The sequence below is a fragment of the Cherax quadricarinatus genome, chromosome 72 (assembly GCF_038502225.1).
Source record: "Cherax quadricarinatus isolate ZL_2023a chromosome 72, ASM3850222v1, whole genome shotgun sequence".
In the NCBI taxonomy this organism is placed as follows: domain Eukaryota; kingdom Metazoa; phylum Arthropoda; class Malacostraca; order Decapoda; family Parastacidae; genus Cherax; species Cherax quadricarinatus.
In genome coordinates, this window is record NC_091363.1 from 11,286,080 (window position 1) to 11,305,719 (window position 19,640).

A 19,640-nucleotide genomic window follows, 5' to 3' on the forward strand; every position below is an offset into this window, starting at 1 on the left:
GTAATAATTGTATAAATAATATCAGCATATTTGTGAACATACAGTAGGGCCCCGCTTTACGGCGTTCTGCTAATACGGCGATGTCAGATTATGACCAAAATTTGCTATACAGCAAGCAGTCTTTCAAATACGGTGCACCTCACCTGGTTTGTTTACATTCTCTGTGACCACATCTATTATGTCAGGAAACTTTCCTAAATTTCAAGTGTTTTAAAGTTACTGCGTATTTTATATGTACTCTGATAATTATACTTATGTGTACCTGTACGTAAATATACTTACACACTGTGCTGGTGTGCGGTACACATTAAAATCGCTAAGCCTCTTTACTCATGACGCCAATACTACGTAATAATAATTACTCTTGGGCACACTAAATGTCTTATTTTACATTAATATAGGCATTTTCATTAATCCATCTATGATATTTTCCTCAAAATTATATATGAAACCCGTTACATAGCATATAAACATGATACATACACTCACAGAATAAAAATTGACGTAAATATGAGATTTGTTTACAGAGAGGCTCTGTAGGTAGTGTCGGAAGAATTACATTTTCTCTAGTCAAACCGGGGGATAACTGTAGAAAAATATTAATTTTGTATGCCTTCACTCTATATATAACAATTCATGACCTTTGTGGGTTTAGTGCTTTTTATTATGATAATAATAATAATAATATTTTTTTTTTCAACAAGTCGGCCGTTCCCCACCGAGGCAGGGTGACCCAAAAAAAGAAAGAAAATCCCCAAAAAGAAAATACTTTCATCATCATTCAACACTTTCACCACATTCACACATTATCACTGTTTTTGCAGAGGTGCTCAGAATACAACAGTTTAGAAGCATATACGTGTAAAGATACACAACATATCCCTCCAAACTGCCAATATCCCAAACCCCTCCTTTAAAGTGCAGGCATTGTACTTCCCATTTCCAGGACTCAAGTCCGACTATATGAAAATTACCGGTTTCCCTGAATCCCTTCACTAAATATTACCTTGCTCACACTCAACAGATCGTCAGGTCCCAAGTACCATTCGTCTCCATTCACTCCTATCTAACACGCTCACGCACGCTTGCTGGAAGTCCAAGCCCCTCGCCCACAAAACCTCCTTTACCCCCTCTCTCCATCCCTTTCGAGGACGACCCCTACCCCGCCTTCCTTCCCCTATAGATTTATATGCTTTCCATGTCATTCTACTTTGATCCATTCTCTCTAAATGACCAAACCACCTCAACAACCCCTCTTCTGCCCTCTGACTAATACTTTTATTAACTCCACACCTTTTCCTAATTTCCACACTCCGAATTTTCTGCATAATATTTACACCACACATTGCCCTTAGACAGGACATCTCCACTGCCTCCAGCCGTCTCCTCGCTGCTGCATTTACCACCCAAGCTTCACATCCATATAAGAGTGTTGGTACTACTATACTTTCATACATTTCCTTCTTTGCGTCCGTAGATAACGTTTTTTGACTCCACATATACCTCAACGCACCACTCACCTTTTTTTCCTTCATCAATTCTATGATTAACCTCATCCTTCATAAATCCATCCGCCGACAGGTCAACTCCCAAGTATCTGAAAACATTCACTTCTTCCATACTCCTCCTCCCAAATTTGATATCCAATTTTTCTTTATCTAAATCATTTGATACCCTCATCACCTTACTCTTTTCTATGTTCACTTTCAACTTTCTACCTTTACACACATTCTCAAACTCATCCACTAACCTTTGCAATTTTTCTTTAGAATCTCCCATAAGCACAGTATCATCAGCAAAAAGTAACTGTGTCAATTCCCATTTTGAATTTGATTCCCCATAATTTAATCCCACCCCTCTCCCGAACACCCTAGCATTTAGTTCTTTTACAACCCCATCTATAAATATATTAAACAACCATGGCGACATTACACATCCCTGTCTAAGACCTACTTTTACCGAGAAGTATTCTCCCTCTCTTCTACATACCCTAACCTGAGCCTCACTATCCTCATAAAAGCTCTTTACAGCATTTAGTAACTTACCACCTATTCCATATACTTGCAACATCTGCCACATTGCTCCTCTATCCACTCTATCATATGCCTTTTCTAAATCCATAAATGCAATAAAAACTTCCCTACCTTTATCTAAATACTGTTCACATATATGCTTCAATGTAAACATTTGATCTTCACATCCCCTACCCACTCTGAAGCCTCCTTACTCATCCGCAATTCTACATTCTGTCTTACCTCTAATTCTTTCAATTATAACTCTACCGTATACTTTTCCTGGTATACTCAGTAAACTTATTCCTCTATAATTTTTACAATCTCTTTTGTCCCCTTTCCCTTTATATAAAGGGACTATACATGCTCTCCGCCAATCTCTAGGTACCTTCCCCTCTTTCATACATTTATTAAACAAAAGTACCAACCATTCCAACACTATATCCCCCCCTGCTTTTAACATTTCTGTCATGATCCCATCAGTTCCAGCTGCTTTTCCCCCTTTCATTCTACGTAATGCCTCACGTACCTCCACCACACTTACATTCTGCTCTTCTTCACTCCTAAAAGATGGTATACCTCCCTGGCCAGTGCATGAAATTACCGCCTCCCTTTCTTCCTCAACATTTAAAAGTTCCTCAAAATATTCTCGCCATCTACCTAATACCTCCCCCTATCATATACCTTTTCTAAATCCATAAATGCAATAAAAACTTCCCTACCTTTTTCTAAATACTGTTCACATATATGCTTCAATGTAAACACTTGATCTACACATCCCCTACCCACTCTGAAACCTCCTTGCTCATCTGCCATCCTACATTCTGTCTTACCTCTAATTCTTTCAGTTATAACCCTACCGAACACTTTTCCTGGTATACTCAGTAAACTTATTCCTCTATAATTTTTACAATCTCTTTTGTCCCCTTTCCCTTTATATAAAGGAACTATACATGCTCTCCGCCAATCCCTAGGTACCTTCCCCTCTTTCATACATTTATTAAACAAAAGTACCAACCACTCCAACATTATATCCCCCCCTGCTTTTAACATTTCTGTCATGATCCCATCAGTTACAGCTGCTTTACCCCCTTTCATTCTACGTAATGCCTCACGTACCTCCCCCACGCTTACATTCTGCTCTTCTTCACTCCTAAAAGATGGTATACCTCCCTGGCCAGTGCATGAAATTACCGCCTCTCTTTCTTCCTCAACATTTAAAAGTTCCTCAAAATATTCTCGCCATCTGCCTAATACCTCCCTCTCCCCATGTACTGACTCCCCTACTCTGTTTTTAACTGACAAATCCATACTTAATAATAATAATAATAATTCTAGGTAGTAGGCTGGTAGACAGCAACCACCCAGTAAGGTACTACCATCCTGCCAAGTGAGTGTAAAACAAAAGCCTGTAATTGTTTTACATGATGGTAGGATTGCTGGTGTCCATTTTTCTGTCTCATGAACATGCAAAGTTTCAGGTACGTGTTGCTACTTCTACTTATACTTAGGTCACACTACACATACGTGTACAAGCATATATATACATACATACCCCTCTGGGTTTTCTTCTATTTTCTTTCTAGTTCTTGTTCTTATTTATTTCCTCTTATCTCCATGGGGAAGGGGAACAGAATTCTTCCTCCATAAGCCATGCGTGTCATAAGAGGCGACTAAAATGCTGGGAGCAAGGGGCTAGTAACCCCTTCTCCTGTATATATTGCCAAATGTAAAAGGAGAAACTTTCGTTTCTCCTTTTGGGCCACCCCGCCTCGGTGGGATACGGCTGGTTTGTTGAAATAATAATAATAATAATAATATCTTCTTTCATATAGGGGGATAAGTCTGTTGAGTATACCTGATAAAGTGTATGGTAGAGTTATTATTGAAAGAATTAAAAGTAAGACGGAGAATAGGATAGCAGATGAACAAGGAGGATTTAGGAAAGGTAGGGGGTGTGTGGACCAGGTGTTTACAGTGAAACATATAAGTGAACAGTATTTAGATAAGGCTAAAGAGGTCTTTGTGGCATTTATGGATTTGGAAAAGGTGTATGACAGGGTGGATAGGGGGGCAATGTGGCAGATGTTGCAGGTGTATGGTGTAGGAGGTAGGTTACTGAAAGCAGTGAAGAGTTTTTACGAGGATAGTGAGGCTCAAGTTAGAGTTCATAGGAAAGAGGGAAATTATTTCCCAGTAAAAGTAGGCCTTAGACAAGGATGTGTGATGTCACCGTGGTTGTTTAATATATTTATAGATGGGGTTGTAAGAGAAGTAAATGCGAGGGTCTTGACACGAGGCGTGGAGTTAAAAGATAAAGAATCACACATAAAGTGGGAGTTGTCACAGTTGCTCTTTGCTGATGACACTGTGCTCTTGGGAGATTCTGAAGAGAAGTTGCAGAGATTGGTGGATGAATTTGGTAGGGTGTGCAAAAGAAGAAAATTGAAAGTGAATATAGGAAAGAGTAAGGTTATGAGGATAACAAAAATATTAGGTGATGAAAGATTGGATATCAGATTGGAGGGAGAGAGTATGGAGGAGGTGAATGTATTCAGATATTTGGGAGTGGACGTGTCAGCGGATGGGTCTATGAAGGATGAGGTGAATCATAGAATTGATGAGGGGAAAAGGGTGAGTGGTGCACTTAGGAGTCTGTGGAGACAAAGAACTTTGTCCTTGGAGGCAAAGAGGGGAATGTATGAGAGTATAGTTTTACCAACACTCTTATATGGGTGTGAAGCATGGGTGATGAATGTTGCAGCGAGGAGAAGGCTGGAGGCAGCGGAGATGTCTTGTCTGAGGGCAATGTGTGGTGTGAATATAATGCAGAAAATTCGTAGTTTGGAAGTTAGGAGGAGGTGCGGGATTACCAACACTTTTGTCCAGAGGGCTGAGGAAGGGTTGTTGAGGTGGTTCGGACATGTAGAGAGAATGGAGCGAAACAGAATGACTTCAAGAGTGTATCAGTCTGTAGTGGAAGGAAGGCGCTGTAGGGGTCGGCCTAGGAAAGGTTGGAGGGAGGGGGTAAAGGAGGTTTTGTGTGCGAGGGGCTTGGACTTCCAGCAGGCGTGCGTGAGCGTGTTTGATAGGAGTGAATGGAGATGAATGGTTTTTAATACTTGACGTGCTGTTGGAGTGTGAGCAAAGTAACATTTATGAAGGGGTTCAGGGAAACCGGCAGGCCGGACTTGAGTCCTGGAGATGGGAAGTACAGTGCCTGCACTCTGAAGGAGGGGTGTTAATGTTGCAGTTTAAAAACTGTAGTGTAAAGCACCCTTCTGGCAAGACAGTGATGGAGTGAATGATGGTGAAAGTTTTTCTTTTTCGGGCCACCCTGCCTTGGTGGGAATCGGCCAGTGTGATAATAAAAAAAAAAATAAATCTTCTTTCACTCTAAAAATGGTGTGTTGCTGTTTGGTTATTCTGTACTAACTTGTACACAATGTAAGAGTATTTGTATTGTGAGGTAATTATTATAATAAAAAAATATTGAGATAAATATTTTACAAACTCTTACAAACGTTCGTGAATGAACTAAAAGTAGACATATATTAATAGGCATTTATTTCACCTGACCAAGTGATCACCCACTACCTGTTCAGTTTGTATTCTTACATTGTCTGAACTCTGTATCGCGTTCTCTTTCTCGTTTACTCTTTCGTTAACCCTTTGGCTCTAATTGACACTGGCGTCTAAGGTTAGCTGTGATAAAAAGAGGAGTCATAAGTCTCTTGCTTTAAGTGCCAAGCTAGAGGATGATGGTGTGCCATTCTGATTTTATTCAATAAACACCCTGCCACTCACCTCTCACACATTAATATTAATATTTTAAGGTAAGTAATAAGTGTACTCTGTGTGTATCTTACCTTTAATTGTGTTTTTAATGCCTATTTCTATTGCTAACTTAATATAAGTTAGTGTAAACCTGTTGTCTGGCATTTATTGCATATTTTATATTATTTTTTTTTATTATCACACCGGCCGATTCCCACCAAGGCAGGGTGGCCCGAAAAAGAAAAACTTTCACCATCATTCACTCCATCACTGTCTTGCCAGAAGGGTGCTTTACACTACAGTTTTTAAACTGCAACATTAACACCCCTCCTTCAGAGTGCAGGCACTGTACTTCCCATCTCCAGGACTCAAGTCCGGCCTGCCGGTTTCCCTGAATCCCTTCATAAATGTTACTTTGCTCACACTCCAACAGCACGTCAAGTATTAAAAACCATTTGTCTCCATTCACTCCTATCAAACACGCTCACGCATGCCTGCTGGAAGTCCAAGCCCCTCGCACACAAAACCTCCTTTACCCCCTCCCTCCAACCCTTCCTAGGCCGACCCCTACCCCGCCTTCCTTCCACTACAGACTGATACACTCTTGAAGTCATTCTGTTTCGCTCCATTCTCTCTACATGTCCGAACCACCTCAACAACCCTTCCTCAGCCCTCTGGACAACAGTTTTGGTAATCCCGCACCTCCTCCTAACTTCCAAACTACGAATTCTCTGCATTATATTCACACCACACATTGCCCTCAGACATGACATCTCCACTGCCTCCAGCCTTCTCCTCGCTGCAACATTCATCACCCACGCTTCACACCCATATAAGAGCGTTGGTAAAACTATACTCTCATACATTCCCCTCTTTGCCTCCAAGGACAAAGTTCTTTGTCTCCACAGACTCCTAAGTGCACCACTCACTCTTTTTCCCTCATCCATTCTATGATTCACCTCATCTTTCATAGACCCATCTGCTGACACGTCCACTCCCACATATCTGAATACGTTCACCTCCTCCATACTCTCTCCCTCCAATCTGATATTCAATCTTTCATCACCTAATCTTTTTGTTATCCTCATAACCTTACTCTTTCCTGTATTCACCTTTAATTTTCTTCTTTTGCACACCCTACCAAATTCATCCACCAATCTCTGCAACTTCTCTTCAGAATCTCCCAAGAGCACAGTGTCATCAGCAAAGAGCAGCTGTGACAACTCCCACTTTGTGTGTGATTCTTTATCTTTTAACTCCACGCCTCTTGCCAAGACCCTCGCATTTACTTCTCTTACAACCCCATCTATAAATATATTAAACAACCACGGTGACATCACACATCCTTGTCTAAGGCCTACTTTTACTGGGAAAAAATTTCCCTCTTTCCTACATACTCTAACTTGAGCCTCACTATCCTCGTAAAAACTCTTCACTGCTTTCAGTAACCTACCTCCTACACCATACACTTGCAACATCTGCCACATTGCCCCCCTATCCACCCTGTCATACGCCTTTTCCAAATCCATAAATGCCACAAAGACCTCTTTAGCCTTATCTAAATACTGTTCACTTATATGTTTCACTGTAAACACCTGGTCCACACACCCCCTACCTTTCCTAAAGCCTCCTTGTTCATCTGCTATCCTATTCTCCGTCTTACTCTTAATTCTTTCAATTATAACTCTACCATACACTTTACCAGGTACACTCAACAGACTTATCCCCCTATAATTTTTGCACTCTCTTTTATCCCCTTTGCCTTTATACAAAGGAACTATGCATGCTCTCTGCCAATCCCTAGGTACCTTACCTTCTTCCATACATTTATTAAATAATTGCACCAACCACTCCAAAACTATATCCCCACCTGCTTTTAACATTTCTATCTTTATCCCATCAATCCCGGCTGCCTTACCCCCTTTCATTTTACCTACTGCCTCACGAACTTCCCCCACACTCACAACTGGCTCTTCCTCACTCCTACAAGATGTTATTCCTCCTTGCCCTATACACGAAATCACAGCTTCCCTATCTTCATCAACATTTAACAATTCCTCAAAATATTCCTTCCATCTTCCCAATACCTCTAACTCACCATTTAATAACTCTCCTCTCCTATTTTTAACTGACAAATCCATTTGTTCTCTAGGCTTTCTTAACTTGTGCTCTGTTAATAATACTTGTGGGGCTGTGTGGTAGCCGGGTGGAGGGACAACATTACGTTTTCTCTGCTCAGCCACCAGAGAAAACGTGTATGAATCTGCGTTTGGCCCAGCCACTCCCCCACTCCGCTTTTGTTTACAATTTTCGGCATGAATTATTCATTACTTCTCCCTTCGTTTATGATGGCATCTAAAGATAGTTGTTAGAAACGATTAAATTCAGTGAACAAGGTATGTCGATGCTAATAATATGGCTCTGGGCCACAGTGTAGGTAGCTGGTAGGTGTAGCCCAGGTGGGCTACTCCTACCGGCTACCTGCACTGACTTCCTACAAATAAATACTGCTCACCTCTCTTCCTATATTAAGACTACACATATTTTAAGGGAAATAGTGAGTGTACTGTATGTGCATTTTACCTCTCTGGGATGTTTTAAATATCATATATTAAGTATGAGACGGGGAGCCAGTGCTACCTACACCTGGGCTACCTGCACCTGACTTCCTACAAATAAGTACTACTCACCTCTCTCCCTACATTAAGATTACAAATACTTTAAGATAAGTAATGAATGTACTGTGAATGTATTTTACTTTGTGTGATTTTAATGCCTAGTTCTATTACTAACTTAATATAATTTAGTGTAAATTTGTTGCCTGGCATTTATATGCATTTATAAATGGAAAAAATGGCGTTCTGCCTTCCGGCGATGTCTGCTTTCCGGCGACAGCCTGGAACCTAACCCGCCGTGTAAGTGGGGCCCTACTGTATATTAGACCCACCAGCTGATGCTTATTAGACGTTTGACATCATTTGTTTACTCTTGAACATCGGCAAAAATTGAACATTTCTGGTACTTTGAGCCCAGTTTCAAGCCATTTTCAGTACTAAAACCAATCGAAATCATCTCTGTAATATATCTTCCATTCTATCAAATGAGACCAAGAAATCGCGAATGCAAATGTAAAAAACATATGAAAAAATACCGCAAAGTCTCTGTTTTAATCCAAAATTATGGTCACAGTTTTTTTTCTCTCTTTATGCACTGTGTGCTATAGGATTTATTTTATGTGGTCACACTTACCACATACATGTATTCTATCATATCTAGGCCCAAATTTACCACTCACAGCTTATCTTAGTGATTTGAGCTCATGGCATTGATCTACGGCTTGGACTCTGGCTTCAAAGCCATAGATCTATGGGACAGACCCTGAAAGGGTTAAGAAATTCATGATGCCTGTCAGCACTTTTTAAATTTGGGTCACTACCGTGGAATGGGTGAGAAAAGCAACTGGCCTTTGATATACCTTTGAAGAGTTTTGAGAGTTTATCTACTCTCTGAGTCCGGCCATGGGCCAGGCTCGTCTGGTACTTGCCTGGTCAACCAGGCTGTTGCTGCTGGAGGCCTGCTGCCCCACATATCCATCACAGCCTGGTTGATCTGGCCTGAGTCAAAACCTACATAAAAAGGGGTTGACTTCTACTGTGACACTTCAGCAACCACTCATACAACACATGGTCAACATCTTTGTTAGCAATTCCACATAAATATTCTCAGAATGATACAGATTTTGTTATTCTGGGTCTACAAATCTGAATAGTCATATTTCATGCATTGTACTCTAGCATATGTGAAATTATTCTTCCCTTATCCATTTGATTTAACGCTTCCTTCTTTTCTATTCATTATATATTCCTGGTATTGTGCTTACCATCATTGACAGTGTCTTCAACATGTTGAGAATTATTATCCTCAATAACTGTGCTGATAGTAAACCAAGATAAACTGAGCCAACAAAAATGAGGCATCACTTGGTTGTTTTGGGTACCCAGGCCTTGCAGGCAGAAAAAAAATTAGAAGTTTAATTCTGCCAGGTCAGATTACTGGAGATTATCCATCCATGCGGGATGGTTAAGTTTGATTTTATGGGGTTCCAAGTTATACAGCTGGGGATTAATTGGGTTGTGGTGTAATAACTGCAGCAGAATGAGAGTCATTCCTGTGGCTGGAATAATTCACAATAATCCCTCAAATTGGAAATGAAAGCTGGTTTGTATTTTTGGTTCATCATGTGCTGTTATCAAGTGAGTTGATAAGGGTCCAAGCCAGGAAGAAACCTGGTGCTGTTTTCATTTCCACTTTTGCAGGCAGGAGTGTATAAACAAAAGTAATAATAGCTAGAGTGAACGTTTAGTCATTCTCAGCAGATGAACCTTAGTACCTATAGACTGTAAGGCTGTCTATACCTGTCTTTCCTATTTACTAGACTTTTTTTTTCTCCTTTTTCTGTCTTTTTCCTCCTTTTCTCTCACCCCCTCTTATCTCCTTTTCCCTCATTCTTCTCTTTTCTCTTCCCTTTTTATATCATCTCTTCCCTCCCTCTTTACATCATCTCCCCTTATTATCTTCTCCCTCTCCTTCCTCTTTATATCCTCTCTGGCCTTCCTCTTTATATCCTTTCTGCCCTCTCTGTTTATATTCTATCCTCTCCACTCCCTCTTTATAGCCTCTTCCCTCCCTCTTAATATCCTCTCTTCTTTCCTTTATATCCTCTCTCCCTTCCCTCTTTATATCCTATCCCCCTCCCTCAATATCCTCTCTTCCCTCCCTCATATCTCCTTTCTCCCCTACCTCTCTTTTCTCATCTCTTCTCTCCTGTCCCATCCTTCTTCTCTCCTCTCTCCTTATTCAACAGACTTGATTTTCACTAATCATATTATCTTCCAATAATTGTTGTAATGGTTTAATATGTTAAAATTCACTCATCTTACCTTTCCAGTACCAAGGACAAGTTTATCCGTGTAAACCATGATGACTTCTTTAGCAATGAGCAGCATATCCTCAGCAACCTACCAACTAAGGCGGAGAAGATGTGCCGCTATGACATGGATGACCTAGATGACAAATGGCTCAATGCTTATAATGGAGAACGAGCAAGAATGGGTGAGTACAGCATATTAGTCATATATTTTACTCCTATAAGAGAGGTGAGTTATTGCTATGTGTACTGCACCTGGAAATGGTTTCAGGGGTCATTGCTCTGTGGCCCAGTGGCCAGCCTAACATACCAAGCTGTTGGAGCCAGCCACACACAGCTTGATGCATGCACTGCCACCTTGCTGATCAAAAACTGACTTTATCACTAAAAATCTGCTTTCTGCAATTTTCCAAGCTAACAGGAGAGTGTTTTGGGTTCTTGGGTGATTTAAGAACATAAGAACATAAGAAAGAAGGAACACTGCAACAGGCCTTCTGACCCATGCAGAGCAGGTCCATGTCTACCCTCCCGGATTAGACCAATGACCCACCCCCCGGACTATCCCAATGACCCACCCAGTCTGGTCATCCCCACTCAAGGATGGAGCACTGTACCAGACCCAGCAGCACAAGCTAGTCAGGTCCAACTCACACCCACCCACACCTACTCATGTATTTATCTAACCTATTTTTAAAACTACACAACGTTCTAGCCTCAATAACTGTACTCGGGAGCTTGTTCCACTCATCCACAACTCTATTATCAAACCAGTGCTTTCCTATATCCTTCCTGGATCTGAATTTTTCCAACTTGAAACCATTGCTGCTGGTCCTGTCTTGGCTGGAAATTTTCAGCACTATTTACATCCCCTTTATTTATTCCTGTTTTCCATTTATACACCTCGATCATATTCCCCCTAATTCTACGCCTTTCGAGAGAGTGCAGATTCAGGGCCTTCAGTCTGTCCTCATAGGGAAGATTTCTGATACATGGGATCATCTTTGTCATTCTCCTTTGTACGTTTTCCAGAGCATTTATGTCCATTCTGTAATACGGTGACCAGAACTGAGCAGCATAGTCTAAATGAGGCCTAACCAAGGATATATAGAGTTGAAGAACAACCTGAGGACTTCTATTATTTATACTTCTAGATATGAAGCCAAGAATTCTGTTAGCTTTATTGCGAACACTAATGCACTGTTGTCTTGGTTTTAGGCTACTGCTAACCAGAACTCCTAAATCCTTTTCGCAATCGGTAGTATTAAGATCTACATTATTTAGTTTATATGTGGCATGGTTATTTAACTGTCCAACATTTAGAACTTTGCATTTGTCAATATTAAACTGCATCTGCCACTTCTCCGACCATTGCGTCAGTCTATTCAAGTCATCCTGGAGTGCTCTAATGTCCTCATTAGAATGAATTGGACGGCCTATTTTGGTGTCATCAGCAATTTACTTATTTTTTATTTATTTATTATCACACTGGCCGATTCCCACCAAGGCAGGGTGGCCCGAAAAAGAAAAACTTTCACCATCATTCACTCCATCACTGTCTTGCCAGAAGGGTGCTTTACACTACAGTTTTTAAACTGCAACATTAACACCCCTCCTTCAGAGTGCAGGCACTTCACTTCCCATCTCCAGGACTCAAGTCCGGCCTGCCGGTTTCCCTGAACCCCTTCATAAATGTTACTTTGCTCACACTCCAACAGCACGTCAAGTATTAAAAACCATTTGTCTCCATTCACTCCTATCAAACACGCTCACGCATGCCTGCTGGAAGTCCAAGCCCCTCGCACACAAAGCCTCCTTTACCTCTTCCCTCCAACCTTTCCTAGGCCGACCCCTACCCCGCCTTCCTTCCACTACAGACTGATACACTCTTGAAATCATTCTGTTTCGCTCCATTCTCTCTACATGTCCGAACCACCTCAACAACCCTTCCTCAGCCCTTTGGACAACAGTTTTGGTAATCCCGCACCTCCTCCTAACTTCCAAACTACGAATTTTCTGCATTATATTCACACCACACATTGCCCTCAGACATGACTGCCTCCAGCCTTCTCCTCGCTGCAACATTCATCACCCATGCTTCACACCCATATAAGAGCGTTGGTAAAACTATACTCTCATACATTCCCCTCTTTGCCTCCAAGGACAAAGTTCTTTGTCTCCACAGACTCCTAAGTGCACCACTCACCCTTTTCCCCTCATCAATTCTATGATTCACCTCATCTTTCATAGACCCATCCGCTGACACGTCCACTCCCAAATATCTGAATACATTCACCTCCTCCACACTCTCTCCCTCCAATCTGATATCCAATCTTTCATCACCTAATCTTTTTGTTATCCTCATAACCTTACTCTTTCCTGTATTCACTTTTAATTTTCTTCTTTTGCATACCCTAGCAAATTCATCCACCAATCTCTGCAACTTCTCTTCAGAATCTCCCAGGAGCACAGTGTCATCACCAAAGAGCAACTGTGACAACTCCCACTTTGTGTGTGATTCTTTATCTTTTATCTCCACGCCTCTTGCCAAGACCCTGGCATTTACTTCTCTTACAACCCCATCTATAAATATATTAAACAACCACAGTGACATCACACATCCTTGTCTAAGGCCTACTTTTACTAGGAAATAATTTCCCTCTTTCCTACATACTCTAACTTGAGCCTCACTTTCCTCGTAAAAACTCTTCACTGCTTTCAGTAGCCTACCTCCTACACCATACACCTGCAACATCTGCCACATTGCCCCCCTATCCACCCTGTCATACGCCTTTTCCAAATCCATAAATGCCACAAAGACCTCTTTAGCCTTATTTAAATACTGTTCACTTATGTGTTTCACTGTAAACACCTGGTCCACACACCCCCTACCTTTCCTAAAGCCTCCTTGTTCAGCTGCTATCCTATTCTCCATTTAACTCTTAATTCTTTCAATAATAACTCTACCATACACTTTACCAGGTATACTCAACAAACTTTTTTTTTTTTTTTTTTTTCAACAAGTCGGCCGTCTCCCACCGAGGCAGGGTGACCCAAAAAAGAAAGAAAATCCCCAAAAAGAAAATACTTTCATCATCATTCAACACTTTCACCACACTCGCACATTATCACTGTTTTTGCAGAGGTGCTCAGAATACAACAGTCTAGAAGCATACACATATAAAGATACACAACATATCCCTCCAAACTGCCAATATCCCAAACCCCTCCTTTAAAGTGCAGGCATTGTACTTCCCATTTCCAGGACTCAACAAACTTATTCCCCTATAATTTTTGCACTCTCTTTTGTCCCCTTTGCCTTTATACAAAGGAACTATGCATGTCGCTATTTATTCCCTCATCTATGTCGTTTATGTAAATTGTGAACAATAATGGGCCCAACGCTGACCCCTGAGGAACACCGCTTGTGACGTGCCCCCATTCTGATTTCTCCCCATTTATGCAAACTCTCTGCTGTCTATCTGTCAGCCATGCCTCTACCCAGGAAAAAATTTCTCCTATTCCGTGTGCCCTAAGTTTCCTCAATAGCCTCTGGTGTGGAACTCTATCGAAAGCCTTACTGAAGTCCATATACACAATATCATATTCATTACCATGGTCTACCTCCTCAAACACCTTAGTGAAAAAAGTTAGTAAATTCGTAAGACAGGAACGCCCCTTTGTAGAACCGTGTTGAGAATCATTAATCAATCTGTGCCTGTCAAGATGGCTACGAATTGCTTCGGCAATTATTGATTCCATAAATTTTCCCACTATGGAGGTAAGGCTTATTGGGCTATAGTTTGAAGCCATGGACCTGTCACCTGCCTTGTAAATAGGTATTACATTTGCCATTTTCCACTTATCAGGCACTATGCCAGTTTGAAGTGATATGTTAAAATGATTAGCCAAAGGTATGCTAAGTTCCTCTTTACATTCCTTTAACACCCTTGCAAACAGTTCATCAGGGCCTGGGGATTTGTTAGGTTTTAGTTTCTCTATTTGTCTCAGGACCATGTCACTAGTTACCGCAATCGTATATAGTTTATCATTATCCTGCTCTACGTAATCTATTATTTCAGGAATATCGCTAGTATTTTCCTGGGTGAAAACTGAGAGGAAGTAGGTATTTAGAATTTCACACATATCCTTATCACTGTCAGTGATCTGACCAGTGTTACTCTTAAGTGGGCCAATCTTGTCCCTAATCTTACTTCTGTATACCTGAAAGAACCCTTTTGGGTTAGTCTTTGAATCCCTTGCGACCTTAGCCTCATAATCTCTTTTTGCTTTTCTTATTCCTTTCTTTATTTCTCTCTTTAATTGAATATATTGATTTTTTAACTGCCCATCCCCTCTTTTGGTACGCCTATATATGCCTCTCTTTTGACCAATGAGATGTTTTAATCTATTGTTCATCCATTTGGGATAATTTTTGTTAGATCTAATTTCCCTACCTGGAACAAAAGTTGTCTGGGCAGCTAGAACTATACTCTGAAAAACGTCATATTGGCAACCAAGATCACATACCTGACCCATAGTTAGGACATCCCAATTTAGCCCACCCAAGTAATTTTTCAGTCCCATGAAGTCGGCCAAGCGAAAATCTGGGACACAGATTTGATTGCAGTTTCTCTCTAAATGACCAAACCACCTCAACAACCCCTCTTCTGCCCTCTGACTAATGCTTTTATTAACTCCACACCTTCTCCTAATTTCCACACTCCGAATTTTCTGCATAATATTTACACCACACATTGCCCTTAGACAGGACATCTCCACTGCCTCCAACCGTCTCCTCGCTGCTGCATTTACCACCCAAGCTTCACATCCATATAAGAGTGTTGGTACTACTATACTTTCATACATTCCCTTCTTTGCCTCCATAGATAACGTTTTTTGACTCCACATATACCTCAACGCACCACTCACCTTTTTTCCCTCATCAATTCTATGATTAACCTCATCCTTCATAAATCCATCCGCCGACACGTCAACTCCCAAGTATCTGAAAACATTCACTTCTTCCATACTCCTCCTCCCCAATTTGATATCCAATTTTTCTTTATCTAAATCATTTGATACCCTCATCACCTTACTCTTTTCTATGTTCACTTTCAACTTTCTACCTTTACACACATTCTCAAACTCATCCACTAACCTTTGCAATTTTTCTTTAGAATCTCCCATAAGCACAGTATCATCAGCAAAAAGTAACTGTGTCAATTCCCATTTTGAATTTGATTCCCCATAATTTAATCCCACCCCTCTCCCGAACACCCTAGCATTTACTTCTTTTACAACCCCATCTATAAATATATTAAACAACCATGGTGACATTACACATCCCTGTCTAAGACCTACTTTTACCGGGAAGTATTCTCCCTCTTTTCTACACACCCTAACCTGAGCCTCACTATCCTCATAAAAGCTCTTTACAGCATTTAGTAACTTACCACCTATTCCATATACTTGCAACATCTGCCACATTGCTCCTCTATCCACTCTATCATATGCCTTTTCTAAATCCATAAATGCAATAAAAACTTCCCTACCTTTATCTAAATACTGTTCACATATATGCTTCAATGTAAACACTTGATCTACACATCCCCTACCCACTCTGAAACCTATCTGGGTAATTCCATGATATATCGAACGAAACTAAATGATTTGTGATCACTTTCCCCAAGCTCATCATTAACCTCAAAATTAGTGAACCTTTGTTGGCAAGAACCAAGTCAAGCAGATTGCTTCCTCTAGTTGGTTCTGTCACAACCTGTTCTAAAAAGCAATCCTGAACCGTATCAAGAAAGTCACTATTGTCATATTGTTCCAATCAATTTGTCTAAAGTTAAAATCTCCCATTATCACAACATTTTCATATCTAGATGCCTTATGAATTTCGTCCCATAACAGCTTACTGCACTCCCTATCAAGGTTTGGGGGCCTATAAATCACACCCAAAATTAATTTGTCATGTCCCTCGAGAAACTGAAGCCAAACCGATTCTGTGTTCGATGTTTCTAATCTTATATCATGTCTAAGACAACAATTTAAATTTTCTCTGACATACATCGCCACACCACCGCCCTTCCTGTTGACCCTATCAGTGTGGAATAGTTTATAACCCCATATGTTGCATTCAGAAGGCATTTCTCTATCTTTCAGGTTGAACCAGGTCTCTGTTATACCAATAATATCTATATTACCTACACTTGCAAGTAATTTTAGCTCATCTATCTTATTTCTTAGACTCCTACTATTTGTATAGTAAACCTTAAGGGAGCTAATCACTCGTTGCCCTCTACTATCTCTTTTTGTTTGTTGATCAATTGATTTGCCATTACTAGCAACTTTATTTTGAATATTGTCTTTTAAACATATCCCTGAGGTATCCCGGTAATAACTGCTGTTTTTAACCCTAATGCTACAGCCTGATTGTTTCCCACAAACACCCATACCTCTATAATCTATCAGTTTAAATTCCTAGACAAGTCATTAATTACCCTCTCAATTGAATTGGCTAATGCAACCACTCCATCCCCAGAGAGATGAACCCCATCCCTTGCATACATATCACGTTTGCCATAGAAAAGGTCCCAGTTATCAGTGAATGGGATTGCAAATTCCTTGCAGTACCTGTCTAGCCAGCGATTTATACCAATTGCCCTAGACATCCATTCATTGCCCACTCCCTTTCTAGGCAAGATGCTACATATGACTGGGATCCCTCCCTTAGATCTAACTACTTCTATGGCTGACCTGTACTTATCCAGCAGCTCCTCTCTCCTGCCCTTCCCAATGTCATTACCCCCAGCACTAAGACAGATAATGGGCTTGTTCCCATTACCTGCCATAATATTATCCAACCTGCTGACTATGTCGCCAACACCAGCTCCAGGAAGACACACTCTCTGTCTGACCTTTCTGTCTCTGTTACAAAATGCACGGTCCATATATCTTACCTGAGAATCGCCTACTATTAAAATATTCTTACCTTGATTAGCAGGGGAATCAGTGGTACCTTCAACCTCACTAACCACTGAAGTACACTCGTCTTGGAGAACAGAGAATCGATTTCCTACCTTCACATCTTCTCTATTAACTCTCCTCATCTTCCTTCTTCCTGAACTGTGAACCACTTGCCAGTTAAAGCGGCTGCCACTATCACTGCTGGTGACCATTCCTTCCTTACCAGCCAAATCCTTCTCACACTCGCTCCCAAACTCATCTATGTGAAGCTTCAGCTTCCTATTTTCCTCCTGAAGAAGTAGAATCTCCTTCTTCAACACTTGAACCTGGGATTCTAAAGCACTACAACAAGCCATGGTATGGGTAACAGCCCATGTTAACTCCCAAGAGCTTAGCGGTATGACCGCACTTGACCACTGACCTCAGCGTGTTGATCCTCTTGAATATTTTTTCTCATTTATACTGTAATGTGAGAAGTAATTCCAGCTGAAGTCTGCTCTTCATCACTGGAATCATTCTTTTATGGATTTGGGAAATACTCTTCAATGTTCTCACTATCAAATACAGTAAGGCCCCGCTTTACGGCGTTTCGCCTTACGGTGTTCCGCTAATACGGCGATGTCAAATTATGACCAAAATTTGCTATATGGCAAGCGGTCTTTTAAATACGGCGCCCCCACCCAGTTTGTTTACATTTTCCGTGACCACATCTATTATGTCGGGAAACTTTCCAAAAATTCAAGTGTTTTAAAGTTACTGCATATTTTATATTTTTTTTTTTTTTTTTTTTTTTTTTAACAAGTCGGCCGTCTCCCACCGAGGCAGGGTGACCCAAAAAAAAGAAAGGAAATCCCCAAAAAGAAAATACTTTCATCATCATTCAACACTTTCACCACACTCGCACATTATCACTGTTTTTGCAGAGGTGCTCAGAACACAACAGTTTAGAAGCATACACATATAAAGATACACAACATATCCCTCCAAACTGCCAATACCCCAAACCCCTCCTTTAAAGTGCAGGCATTGTACTTCCCATTTCCAGGACTCAAGTCCGGCTAGGTGAAAATAACCGGTTTCCCTGAATCCCTTCACTAAATATTACCCTGCTCGCACTCCAACAGATCGTCAGGTCTCAAGTACCATTCGTCTCCATTCACTCCTATCTAACACGCTCACGCACGCTTGCTGGAAGTCCAAGCCCCTTGCCCACAAAACCTCCTTTACCCCCTCTCTCCAACCCTTTCGAGGACGGCCCCTACCCCACCTTCCTTCCCCTATAGATTTATATGCTTTCCATGTCATTCTACTTTGATCCATTCTCTCTAAATGACCAAACCACCTCAACAACCCCTCTTCTGCCCTCTGACTAATACTTTTATTAACTCCACACCTTTTCCTAATTTCCACACTCCGAATTTTCTGCATAGTATTTACATCACACATTGCCCTTAAACAGGACATCTCCACTGCCTCCAACCGTCTCCTCGCTGCTGCATTTACCACCCAAGCTTCACACCCATATAAGAGTGTTGGTACTACTATACTTTCATACATTCCCTTCTTTGCCTCCATAGATAACGTTTTTTGACTCCACATATACCTCAACGCACCACTCACCTTTTTTCCCTCGTCAATTCTGTGATTAACCTCATCCTTCATAAATCCATCTGCCGACACGTCAACTCCCAAGTACAGTGGACCCCCGATTAATGATATTTTTTCATTCCAGAAGTATGTTCAGGTGCCAGTACTGACCGAATTTGTTCCCATAAGGAATATTGTGAAGTAGATTAGTCCATTTCAGACCCCCAAGCATACACGTACAAACGCACTTATATAAATACACTTACATAATTGGTCACATTAGGAGGTGATCGTTAAGCGGGGGTCCACTGTATCTGAAAACATTCACTTCTTCCATACTCTTTCTTCTTTCAACGTACCAGCCG

The 19,640-nt window shown here is 41.0% G+C and overlaps 1 protein-coding gene across 1 annotated transcript in view; it reads left to right on the forward strand.

The window, feature by feature from the left end:
• rno (PHD finger protein rhinoceros) overlaps window positions 1-19,640 on the forward strand; it is a gene marked incomplete at its 5' end in the record, with an annotated part of 156,789 nt that overhangs the window by 15,576 nt on the left and 121,573 nt on the right. The window contains 1 exon segment of the mRNA XM_070100420.1: window positions 10,738-10,901. Coding sequence (XP_069956521.1) covers window positions 10,738-10,901 — 164 coding nt within the window.